The 13280-nt window shown below is 43.2% G+C and overlaps 1 protein-coding gene across 1 annotated transcript in view; it reads right to left on the minus strand.

Annotated features, from left to right (window-relative positions):
- PAPPA2 (pappalysin 2) overlaps window positions 1–13280 on the minus strand; it is a 245644-nt gene that overhangs the window by 87255 nt on the left and 145109 nt on the right. Inside the window, exons 13-14 of the mRNA XM_006199611.4 lie at window positions 10262–10397; window positions 9845–10061 (exon numbers count right to left, since the gene is read on the minus strand). Of these exons, the coding sequence (XP_006199673.2) occupies window positions 9845–10061; window positions 10262–10397 (353 nt within the window). The remainder of the gene's footprint in view (window positions 1–9844; window positions 10062–10261; window positions 10398–13280) is intronic.

Consider the following 13280-nt stretch of genomic DNA (forward strand, 5'->3'; position numbering starts at 1 on the left):
GATTAAAGTCCTAGAAGTGAATTCCAGAGAAAAGTTGCTTTCCTTTCTACCACATTCCTCCACGTCCAACCCAAATCCCACGTCTACCGTGAATTCTCTATGGACAACGGAGGGTGACCCAGAAATCCTCTGTCCTTGACTAACTGATGTAGGCTCTCTCTTCTCAGGCAGCAGATCCCCCTTTTCAAGATTAGTTTTCTAAGGCTAAAGACGTCTTCTGTGTCACAGCACAGGGGTGTCACTGAAAGGGGGATCTGAAGAGGCGAGGCAGTGGCGAGGAGCCAGCCCGGGGCAGCATTATCCCTGCGTGTTACTAAAATCCATAAATCGCAAACAACATTACGAGCAATTTGGTGGTAGTTAATTGCTCTTTTTCTCTCTGGATTACTTATTTCTTTCAGCCCCTGCTTCAGGGATCATACCCTGGAGAACCGAGGCTCCATGGAGACGAGAAAGGTAGCCAAAGTCGCATACATGGGCGCCAACGTGCAGGTCTCTGCTTCCCGAGGCATTCCAACCAGCTATACACTCTCTTTTGGTTACTTATTTTTTAAACTACCCGATTCTTTTCTTTACACAAACATGATTAACAAAGCATGGCAGGTGTATTAATTATGCCCACGTGTATTTTTATGTCAAGTGTACACGAGTTGGAGACAGAACTCCAGCTGATGTCCACAATCACAGCCCAATAGTAAACGTTTTTAATGCAAAAGATAAATTCTGCCTAAGAGTTATTGCCTTGAATACAGAATCATACAAGAGCCCAATGTGTGTGTTCATTATTCTTTCTTGACTCAGACTTCACGTTTTCATGCTTAGTTTGCTTTAAGTAAATAGGAAAATGTAGATTTTATGCAGAAAAGAAAAAACAGAAAGAAAGAGAAGGGGAGAAAAATCTCAGATGACACTGCTCTTTACCAAAAAAATTGTTTTTTACATAAATAATAGCCTTTGAATGGCACAATCATTTAAAAAGTTGAATCATTTTAAAATTTAGTTATATAATTTAATGCACATTAACCTTTTCCAAAAGATTGCCTTGTGTAAAGTGAAATACACACACATACTTACACATATATAACCATATTTTACTGTTGTTATTGAAACAATAACTACTATTTTTAGATTTTTAAATAATTTTTATGATTTTCTAGGAAATCAAACTGATATTAAATTTCACTTTAATGAATACTGTAACAATTCCAGCCGAGCCATGGAGAAGGTGGCTCTGAGGATAGCTCAGGCTTAGAAGAAGGGAAAATGGACCTGGGAGTAAAATGCGGGTACAGATCAGTCACACAGTGGATGTGGTGATCCAGATGTGGAGGGTTGAAAGGATGTTCTCTGTTAAAGGCTGCTTAGACAATCTACCTACCAAGATCTGCGGAATTTCTGTAAGACCTTGTTTTTGCAGACTTTGTTCTTCCCTCCTGCTTTTTTCCTGTATGCAAATTCCTCACATGTCCCCCGTGACCCAAGCTGTCTAGTAAGTTGAAATTACATAAATACAGTGTGTGGCTCTTCCAGGATACGAGACACATGCAGTGACATCCTCATAACCACAAAGGTCTCTGCACAGTCAACCAGTCCAGGCAAACGTATTTTGGTGGACATGTTTCCGGCCCTCCTAGGATCCACAACCTTGTGTGATTCGCTCAACTTGAGCATGGGTGGGACCAGTGACTTGTTTCTAACCCATTTAATACGGCAAAAGTGACAATGTCGCTTCTGACAATGTTACCTAAGACGGAGAGGTACTCTTGCTGAGAGACTCCCTCTCTTGCTGGCTTTGGAGAAACAAGCTGCCACGTGAGAACTGCCCAGTGGACAGGGCTACGTACGGGGCAGGGAACTGAGGACAGCGTCTGCACAACATCCAGCAGGAGACTGAGGCCCTCAGTCTGGCAGCCTTTGGGGACCAGATGCCAACAACCATATGAACTTGGAAATGGACCTTCCCCACCTGAGCCTCCAAATGACCAGACCTGGCTGACATCTCATTACAGCCTTACAGAGGACCCAGTTAAGCTTGGCCTAGAATGTTGAATCTCAGAAACTGTGAGTATAAATGTGTGTTGGTTTAAGCTGCCAAGTATGTCGTAGGATGGCTACATGGCAACAGAAAGCTAACACACACATAAACCAGGCTTTCAACTGTAGTTCTTCTTTCTGGCTTACCTGCACTTCTCATCTGCAAGAGACGGAAATATTTCTTCTCAGATTTTCTCTCCTCTAAGGAGTAAGATTCTTTTTGTCTTGGCTAGGACCCCATAGGACCCGGGTCAAAATTTTTCTTTTTCTATGACCCTAAATCCCCTAGCTTCTGCCCACAAACTGCCCCAATTTAGGGAATTCATTTCCTGAACTTGCCCAAAAGTCCAAAGTATTTTTACAGTTCCACTATTTTATTCCTACTCCATCAAATATCACCAGCTTACCTGAGTTACTTGGAGCCCACCTCTACATTTCTCGATTTCACAGTTTCCTCAAAATAAATATGCCACCTGCATAAAATATCTAAAATATAGGTGCTCTTGAATTACTCCAGGGCCAGTTAAAAACTCTTGTTACCCCAAACCAAATATAGTTTGAGGGAGGGTGGCAGGATTTCTTGGACAGTAATAGCCATGAGTATTTCTAAAACAGTTCTTCATTGAGGCAAGGAAATCTTTCTTTACTAAAAACAAATTACTTTGATGGTAGTCTTAGTTTTGTTAACTTCCAATAAGGTGAATATGTTCACACTGTGTCTCAGTTTCCTCAACTAAAAAAATGATTCCTGGCACATTGTAGGCATGAAATAAGTATTTTTTGAATGATGTCTAAGTCAGTCTCTCTATATACAGACATACATGCATACACACATACCCTTCCCAACACACACCATATAGAATAATTAGCTGCACAAATCGGTCTACATTCAACTTTTCAGAAGCCTTTCTTCTATGTGAAGTACAATACAGCGAACTGTATACAAAGCGTACACACACACACACACACACACACACACACTGTTTTAGACCTAAATTGTTACATAACTCAACTCTCAGTTGTTTACGATGATAAACAGGTCATAGCAGGACTAAGTATAGTGAGTGAGAAAGAATGAGAGTAAGAACCAGAGACAGAAGAAGTAACCCAGGTTTCCACGTGGGTATTTATTTTAAAACATTAATATCCTATTCAATTTTATATTAGAATACTTGGCTTTGATAACTTATACTTGAAGGTAAACCTCAGAACCCACTACAATTTTGTTTATGAGTATCTGTTTCTTGTTTTCCAACTCAAGAAGAATGTGTATTTGTACTGAATAAGCTAAAGAAGTATTTGTACTTCATGGTTGCTTTGGACTTCAGTTCAAAGCATTAAAAAGAGAAAATATGCATTTCCAGTTAGGTCAATCTACTTAGAATTTATAATGAAAATTGGTCTTAGTATTAAAGCCAGGAACTTAAAGAAAATCTTCATCTGGAACATAAAAGGCAGAGAGAAAGTGGGTTTCTTCATGGTTTTTTGAGAAGACATCTTCCACCAGTTATCAATTACTCCCTCTCAGTTTCCACTGTTCACAGCCCTGCTTTGTGACACTAGAGATGGACCAGGCAAATAGTGCTCTTTGACCAGTTAGCATGACGTCATGATTTCCCAGTAGACATAACTGGAGAGTCACTGCGGGAGGAAGGAGTGTCTCTTCTTGATTCCTATGTGCTTTTCTCTCCTTGCTTCTACAGCACTTAACGTTCAACACAAGCTTCAGTCCAATGCTGCTCACCCCCTAACGAGTTTCAGTGACACTCTTCATGCCCCAGCAGTTCCTCCAGCACCTTAGCTGGCTTCCCAATGAATGACTCCCTGGATAGTTTCATTGGTACCCCAATGGGTGGCTTTGCATGAAGTTTCATCAGTGTCCAGCAGGTGACTCCCAGAAAGTTTCAGCAGCATCCAATGGCAGCTTTCCAGACAGTCCCCATGGCACCTCAACAGAGCCTCCTAATGAGCTCTGATCAGCACCCCAGTGGGTGGTTTCCTGATGGCCAGTCTCAGCCTATGAAACCTTAGCAAACTTCTGTCACCCAGTGTGCCACTGCTCCACCCTCTCCAAAGAGACTCAAATCACATCCTGGTGATGGGGAGTCGGGGGAACCTCTTCCACATTTGCTTCTTCCTTGGAACTCTTCCTTCATTCCTTAAAGGAGTGGTAGCTTCCTTTAGCCACCGTTCTTCTACCTGTTAGGGTTCTCTTTACCCCTAAGTAGTAAATCCTCTGTTACTTGCTAATAGGTATTTATAGTAAGCCTCCCCTATTTTAATTAATGTGCCCTGACTGGCACTAAATGGAATTGCAAATGGTTGTGGAGACAGTCACAAAGATAGGATTTGGGAATCAGTCTGGTTGTGCCTTTGGGTCTGAGCACACTGCTGAGCCACTTGTCAGTGGGAAATGGGATGCTAACAATCAGTGACATGTAGTGGGGCCACAATTAGTAAGTTATCACCTTTGGCTATTGTGTGGAAGAGCCAACTGGAAACAAGTACCCTGGGTGCCCAAATGGCTGCTGAACTTGACCATAGGTGTTCGCCCAGCACTGCCAAGCACGTCACAGCAGCCAGAGAGAAGAAAGTGCTTCAAACCCCAAGAAGAGAAGCCCCTTCCCCTTGCAGTGTCTCTCCAAAACCCTCTGTTGACAAGAGTTAACACTATGCCAGTCAGCAAAGGATAAATATTAAGAAAATCCTGTTCTAGTACTACAAACTAGGGTGATGAGGGGAGATTTAGAGATGAGAAGCAGCAAGTTGACTGACAACTGTCACATCCTGTAAAAGGAGGATGGTCAAGAAAACAAAGATGGGCAATGGTGTGGAAACCAGCAGAGGCCGTGCTCCCCCTGCTGTTGGAATGTGCCCCAAAGTCCACAGGTGAGAATCTCAGCTAACCTCACAAGAATACTCTGAGGTGATCTCTCCCTGCTTCCCACCTAAACACTGACAACACAGAAAGATATGAAAACTCTTTTCAAATCCCCAAACCGAAATGGCTAACTGGACTCTGCGAGGATTTTCTCCTGATTTCAAAATGTATTGGAGTTGAATCGAGAAACATCACTGGAAGCCAAAGCATTCCTTTTTTTTTTTTTTGCTTATTTTTAAAAAATTTTTTTTAAACTTTTTGTTTTGTTTATTTTGGTGGGGGGAGGTAATTAGGTTTATTTATTTTATTTTTTAAGAGGAGGTACTGGGGATTGAACCCAGGACCTCTGCACGCTAAGCATGCACTCTACTACTTGAGCTGTACCCTCCCCGCTTTTTGCTTGTTTTCTGTAAAAAAAAAAAAAAAAAAAGCAAATAAAGAACAGAGCCATACTAAAAGAAGAGAGGGAGACGGGCCATTCCTTTTTTATTTCCAGGTCCCTGTAAAGACCAGAAAACTGGGCACTACTTTTCAGGGGTCACAGACCTGTTCTCTATCCAGCAGTCCTTGTCAGCACACTTTCTTCATCCATTTCAAGATTTCAGGTGGGGAAGTAGAAGGGTCTTGGTGAGGTAGGGTAGGAGTGAGTAGGGAGGAGGGGGAAATCATGGACAAAAGCCACTGAATCCTGGGAGACAAGTCCCAAAGGTAAAGATGCTACAGAGTCCTAGAGGAAACTAGAGGCTTCAGGACCGTAAGACAAATGTTCAGAGTAAAAGCTTGGAGTAGTTTTACACAGCGAAATCCTACTGTCTTTGTAAACAGTGCAGTGAAGCAATGTGCCCAGGGCTCATTGGCAGGGAAGATAGAGAAAGGTTAAAACTAAAAGAAAGGCAAATATTTATCAAACAAATACAAACAAAAGGAAAGCAGGGATGGAAATTTTAATTCCAGACAAAGCATAATACAAAGCCAAAAGCATTTAAAGGGGCAAAAGGGTTGGCAAGAGATACGGTCCTAGTAAAAGTCACAAGCACTCACACCTAATTACGTAACATGAAATTACCAAAACCAGAACTGTTTGAAGTACAAGGAGAAACTGAAAAAAGCACGATTGCTTGAAGGTCACACTGCATTCTCAACCTTTCGCAGAGCAGGTAGGTAGAAAAACCAGTAGGAAGGGAAGTACAAATGCTAGAAATGAGCAATCAGAAATTTCACCCACTGTCATCAGCCCATGCCCTGGAAAAAGAGATGATGTCCTCCATTTTCAGAAGATCCATCACTGGAGCATCTGATGGATATCCCATCAGGTAGGGTCAGAGAAGTTACAACCAAGGTTTTTACAGCATTCATATGACTGAAAAAATAGAATTCTGCTGGAGGAGAAACCACATGCCCATCAGCAATTCTTGCCTATTAGTAAATTCTCCTAGACTTGCTCTTTCGAATTTCCAAAGCAGATGATATGAGTCCTGATTATCTGCCGGCTAATCCATTCACCAAGGCAAATTAACCCATTAGTGCCTGGAGTATATCTTGGATGCATTCAGAAATCCCACTGCATTAATCAAAAAGATGGTTCCCACTTCCCAGGGCCATCAATACAATCTTGGGATGGTTGAGGATCTGCCGGACACTCCAGCTCATGGGACACTGTGGCAGGTTATGCAGGACCCTTCCTCCACGTGGCTAGGTCAGGAAATAGCCAGAGAGCAAGAATGAAGTAAGCTCTTATTTGGCACCGGTGACCAAAACCAGGAACACTAAACTTGGTTTTCAAGACTAAGGGGTTCATTATCAGTAGACTAAGCCCAAAGGGTCAGAAGCTGTGCTGCCCCCACAGCAGAACGGGAGACAAGATGAAGAGAGCGATCAGAGCCAAAGGGTCCACGGTAAGGATCAGGAATGTCCCTGGAGAGCCAGATGTAGGGTTACTGGCCTTCAGGCATCAGCCTGTGGGCCAATCAGGCTGGTTTAAAGATGCAGTGTTATAAGACAGGCCACCAGTCCTTAATGGTTAAATGCATAATGGATAACACATCTTCCACTGCCAGGCATCTGTCAGCTCTGCCTTGCCCATTTCAGTATTAATGGAATTCAGGTCATAAGGGGTAAGAAGGAGGTAGCCAGGAATCGCTCTCACTATGCCCAGAATTTGAGGGTTTCGTATTATGGTCTATCTACATTTACAACTGTGATTGATACAAAGATGCAAAAAGACTTCTATTCTTTGAGAATACACAGGGACTCAGATTTTAAATCTGCTCACAGAGAAAATATATGGGATCTCTTAGGGTCCCTGCATATTACTATATTGCACTTACTTGCTGGCCGAGAAGGAAAAGCCAATTTGCACGGCTCCTGTCAGTCACATGTGGTTTGGAAATGCTTATGCATTCCAGATAGACTCTGTGTAAACTGGAGGATCATATTCTATTTCTACTGGTTTGCATGCATGCATATAAAACTTGTTTTTCCTACAGGGCCAAATGAAAGTAAGTGAAGAACTCGCAACGGTGATCATAATTAATCAAATTCTTTGTCAGAACTTCACAGCTGTGACAGTGAGGGGAGTTGTTGTCCCTCAGGTCTAGCGAGACTGTGACTTCTTTTTTGGTTTGCTTGTTCATTTCTGGTCTAAGGAGGATTTTGAGATAAAGTCTGTAACTGTCGTTTAATGTACAGTTTCTGACACCTCTTATGTGCCAGGGCCTCTGCTCGGTACTGAGAGATACTGAATGGAATTCCTACTGTAGGGAGCTCAGAGTTTGGTGGGAAAGAAAATCAAGTAAATACATAGTTACCACCCACTGCTTTTGTAGAGTGTAGGGTTGTGTGCAATGTCCTATAGAAACAAGAAGGGAGTTTGCTAAAACTTCACAGAAGAAGGTGAACCCTGATGGTCAAAGTGTGAGTGAAAGTTAAGAAGTACTGGACAGCATTCAAGAAAGTAGGAACATTATGTGCAAAGATATGAGGCTCATCAAGAACACATGTGTCAGGGACCTAAAAGAAATTCTGCATGGCTTGAGGCCAGAGGTAAGAGCCAGGAGAGAAAATAATTGGAAAACACACGAGAAAGAGGCAATACTTCTAGTAAACAATGTTAATTTAATAGTCTACATTCTTGCATTAATATTTGAAGATGTTTGCTCAGGAAGACTTAGAAGTTGCAGATGGACTGAGCTAATGTTGCAACGCCCATCACCCAGACTCTCCCCCTTCCTAGCACTTGCTGCAAGGCCTGGCACATAGTCAGTGCTCAGTTAACAAAAAATACTATTACTGTAGGTGGTAGATGGTCTCTCATAATTCGTGCCCTGATGCAGATCCCTCCCCTTGAGTATGGGCTGGACAGATTGTCTCATTTCTAATGAACAGAATATGCCGGAAGTAATGCATTGTCAATTCCAACATCATGTTATAAAAAGACTGGCTTCTTTCTTTTCTTTCTTTCTTTCTTTCTTTCTTTCTTTCTTTCTTTCTTTCTTTCTTTCTTTCTTTCTTTCTTTCTTTCTTTCTCTCTTTCTTTCTTTCTCTCTTTCTTTCTCTCTTTCTCTCTCTCTTTCTCTCTTTCTTTCTCATTCTTCCTTCCTTCCTTCCTTCCTTTTTCTTTCTTTTCCTTCCTTCCTTCCTTCCTTCCTTCCTTCCTTCCTTCCTTCCTTCCTTCCTTCCTTTCTTGCTTGGATTATTAGCCTCCATGTTATAAGGTCACTCGTGCAGTTTATGGAGAAGGCCACTTGGCAAGGAACCCAGCCATGCCTATGTGAGTGTGCCCACCACCAGCACCTCTGTGACTTTGATTGGCACCTATATGAGTTTGGATGCCAATCTCCTGAGGCTTGCGAAAAGCCACATCAATGAGCTTAGAAGTGAATTTCCAGCTCCACTTGAGCCTTGAGGCTCCTGCAGCCTTGGTCAACAGCTGATGGCAACCTCTTAGGAGACTTTAAGCCAGAAGCACCCAGCTGAGTTGCATCCAAATTCCTCATCAACAGAAATCGTGATAAGCCACTAGATTTTGATATAATTTGCTATACAGAAAACGATAACTAATATACTATACTTGTCCCCTCTACCTCTAGTCCCTAATCAAGGCTGGGTTTCTGGGATACCTAGGTTGGGCATGGTGGCATCGGAGTTCCTCCCTGGTGATGGAGCACTGTCCAGAACCCCAGATTTTGTGACTAGGATCCCAATTGCCTGACACCTCACTCCTTGATGGAACAAACCCTGTTACCTGCAGTCCCATTCAGTCGATTAGAACCACTCATAGAATGAGTCCAGCCCAACGGCAGCACAGATTATCGTGTCTGGCTTGCTCCTTGCCCCATCAGCGCCAAGCCTGGGCACACCATCGCTGTGAAGTCCATACAGTTCCTCTACCGGCTGTGGCTGAGAATCCAGCAAAGCTCTGTCTACGTGATGACATTCGCAGATGTCCACAGAAAGCCACACGTAGCCAGTGTAGTCCCGATTTCCACAGTAAGCTTAACTGATTAGATGACATGTCTTAGAAACTAATTGTTAAACTTGCTAGATACACTGTCCAGGTGGGAACAAGTGGAAAAACATACATCGCTTAGGGAACATTGAGTTTTTGGCAGAGGATTTTTGGCAGTTTATGTAACAGTGTTGATTTGAAGGCAGTGGTTTTATATGTAAAAAAGATTTGAAGACCTTGTAAAGATGATAAATATTTACATAAAAATTATTCTCAGCTAAGGAAAGAAGAGCAAAATATGAAACGCAAGTGAGCCTCCTACGAATCGTTCTTTGCTTGCTTCTTCTATCTTTTCAGCAGTTCTCAGACCATTTTTAGCTGCTGAACAAACACCCACTATATACACAACGGCATGTGTGAAAATGATAGCAGCACGTCACAAGAAAAAGAAAGAGGAAAGGGAAGAAAGGGGGATTCTGTACCTCTGTCCCTGACGGTTCTGCCCCTGGTGCTCTGGGGTGCAGCTATTGGGAGCTGGAGGACTTATGTGGGAGGAGGTCCTTAGAGCCACCGCTGAGATGCCCACCAACGGGGATGAGAAATTCAGCAGCGCTGAGGCGGTGCGGTGGGAGAGGACATGCGAGGGATGGGTTACATTGATAACCAGTGGGTTATGCTGGCATGACAGTTCATAGGTTCCTGGAGAGAGACAAGGAAATGAACAGTATTTTAAGCCATTCATGTAGCACCAAGTTTACGTATCTAGTATTCATTTTCTCCTCTCACTAGCTGTGTGAGGTAGGCAAGGTCCCAAACATATCAGAGGCAGACCTTACGCTGATTCCTGGGCCTATCCGACTGTCCTCTAGTGCCCGTAAAGGGGTAATTATCAGACTCACCAAGAGAATGGCTGTTTCCACTGACATCAGTCAGGTGGAGGGTCACTGTTGACCGCTGATGTCCCCCAGGTACCAGGCCATCAGATGTCAAGAAAATGAAAATTGCTGTGGCCACTCCTGGTCTATTGAAACAAACCTAGGCATAAGAACATATATGGATGAGCCATTATTCGCACTGGGCATCAAGGCACGTGCCACACTTTTTTTTATACTTCTCAACTGGCGCGCCATGTATAGAGAGCTCCCTTCTCCCTTACAGATGAGATGCAGTGGGCACAGAAAGATGCCAATGTCACCCCAAAAGTCTGAATTGTCTGGAAAGAGGATAACTTTCAGGTATGGAGCTGCTCACCTTTTTCTGAGACTTTTTACTTCCACTGATTTTTTTTTTTTAATCTGAATCTTTCTTTAAATGACTTCAAAAGATCAAAGAGAACATTGCTGGAGACAGCCAACCACCACATAGCTCCCTATCTCCAAAGTGAGAGAAGTGGACCAGATGACCACCAAGCTATCACTTCGTTCTGAACCGGCAGAGCTAATTATCCTTCCCCACCTTCCTGCCTCTCGCTCAAATTTGTATCAGGCGCCGTCACTTAGCATTTGAACTATGACATGAGAAAGAGGCTACTGCAGGTTGCTGCTTCTGAGACTGAGGTGCCCCAAGCACACCTTCCCCCTGGCTGGAAAAGAAGGCAACAGGGAGGCACCAGAAAATTCAGTTACTTATGAGAAATATTCCTAGATGGTTAGACTAATTAACAATGAAACAGTCCTTCACAGTAAACCGTGGAAGTTTCGTCCTTTGGAATCCTTTAATATAAAAGAAAACGTCTTAGAGATTGCGGGGTGGGGGGGGGACCTGGACAGTTTATTTTCCACGTTGAAATTATTTGATGTAGTAAAGTCTACCTCTGCTGTACTTCCTGTAGCTCAGCATTACTCTTCATTTCTGTTGAGAATTGTTGCTGACCTTCCCTGGCGCTGCATGTTTGCTGCATGATTAGAATCTGGTGCTGGACCTTACAACATTCTGTGTGTATTTCTCTAGCTTTTTATCAGGCTCTGAAAGGGACAAAGCCCCAGAAGAAAAACCACCCTCAGTGTCAGAGCAGGGTCCAACATCTAATGGTAGAGGCCTTTTCTTAAAATGGGGAGCAGGAGAGTAAAACATGTTTTCCATTTTAACGAGAATTCTTCCTTGTCCGCAGACTGACTTTCCCTGAATCTTGGTGGTGTGTTTATAGAGTGTCCATTTGCACGGCTGGCTTAATTAGGGTGATTTTATGATTTTCAGTGGTCAGCATAGCACAACTCTGCCTTCTTTCTCGCCTCCTTTGAGGGAAAGACCAGCCACACCCTCCTTTTACAGTCTCTTTTTCCCCCCTTTTCATTTTCCCTCTTTGAAGTAATAAATATTTCTTTATAATTTAAGAAGTATCCAGACCCATAGGTTACAGCTTGCACTACGAGGCCCTTTGTCCCAGGCTGGATGAGGGCTGGACATGAAACACACCATAAGGGAACCAGGAGCCGAATGCAAAGCCCTCAACTCCAGCCCCCATTGACATCAAAGTCCCCTGGGGTCTCCCACAACCTCTTCCTTTTCATTCACCACAAAAGAGACCTGAGTACTGGAAGAAAGTGCTGGGTTGTTTCCTGAGCCAGGAACAGACAGACTCCAAACAAGTACCTGGTGGCTTTACCCCAACAGGCCTCAGACTCGAAGAGTGGGGTGGCTTCCACGAGGAACAGGAGAGCTCAGTTTTCCCAGTCTCTGCTGGGTCCCAACAAAGACACCACCCACCTGAAACTAATTACTAGGCCTCACGGTGTGGATTTCTCCGTCCCGAGGGCCCGCGCCCAAAACTTCCAACTCGTTTTGCATCTCCTTGCTCTAAGGGTCTTTGAATCCCAAATCACTTTGAACCTGCAAGCCTGCTCCTGGCGGCAGAGTCTCTGTGCCTTGATTTGTGGGAAGAGGTTATGCCGGGATTTCCAGGCCATGGCTTAAGTAGGGAAACCACAGGTGAGACACAGGCAGAGGAATGCTGGGAGACACAAATCAAAAAGAGACAAGGGTTTGATCAAGGTACGGGGTGCCAAGTCTTGAGCATTTCCTCTCACAGTGACACAGGAGAGGCAGCCAGACTTCATTCTCATCTAAATACCCAGTCTGCCCCACAGTAGCAACTAAACGCAAGGGAAATACAAACTCTCTCATGCAACTGTTGGAACCTCAAAAGCAGAGACTGGTTTGAATCTGCACGTACACGTATAACGAATCTGAGCCACGGTAAAGGGAATCAAGTGAGTTCACCATTCCTGAAGGAGGGCTGGCCAGGCAGAACCCCGGGTTTAACGCTTAGCTCCGTCTTTACTAGCTGGGTAAATCTGCACAGTCCATCTCTCCTCTCTGAGCCTGGATTTCCTCTTCCGCACGTCTGAGAAACTGACAAACTACCTCTTCTCACGTGGCTCCCACGAAGACTAAATGAACCCATGTGAAAGCACACAGGACAGTGCCTTTTATCGAGTACGGACTTAATGTTCAATAATTCTCATTTCTAAGAAGAAATTATTTTTCACCCTGTTCACACTACAGGAGGACAAGGGTAAAGAATAAATTTTTAAAAATTAAACCTACAGCCATGTGTTTTGGTACATAGAGCATTGCGCTTTTCTGAAATTTATAGGCTAAAACATTTCACACGTGCTCCTTTAAAATGGCACAAGTAGTACCCCAGGTTCTGCTTCCACAGGAACTGGCAATATTTGAGGCTCTACCTTATAAACAGGAGTGATAAAAAAATACATTTTGTGTACATAACTCTTTGAATAGACTTTTCAGAAAATTCAATTCAATGTACATTTATTAAAAACCTACTTCTGCTGTACAAACGGACAAAGAAATTTCTAGAATTAGCAGCATAATTAGAATAGTACAAGTGCATTCCTCACTTGAACAAAGATGGTATTTTTAAAAGTTGCTCTTTCCACAGCCAAGTCATAGCTATTT

The sequence above is a fragment of the Vicugna pacos genome, chromosome 21, assembly GCF_048564905.1.
Source record: "Vicugna pacos chromosome 21, VicPac4, whole genome shotgun sequence".
Lineage (NCBI taxonomy): Eukaryota > Metazoa > Chordata > Mammalia > Artiodactyla > Camelidae > Vicugna > Vicugna pacos.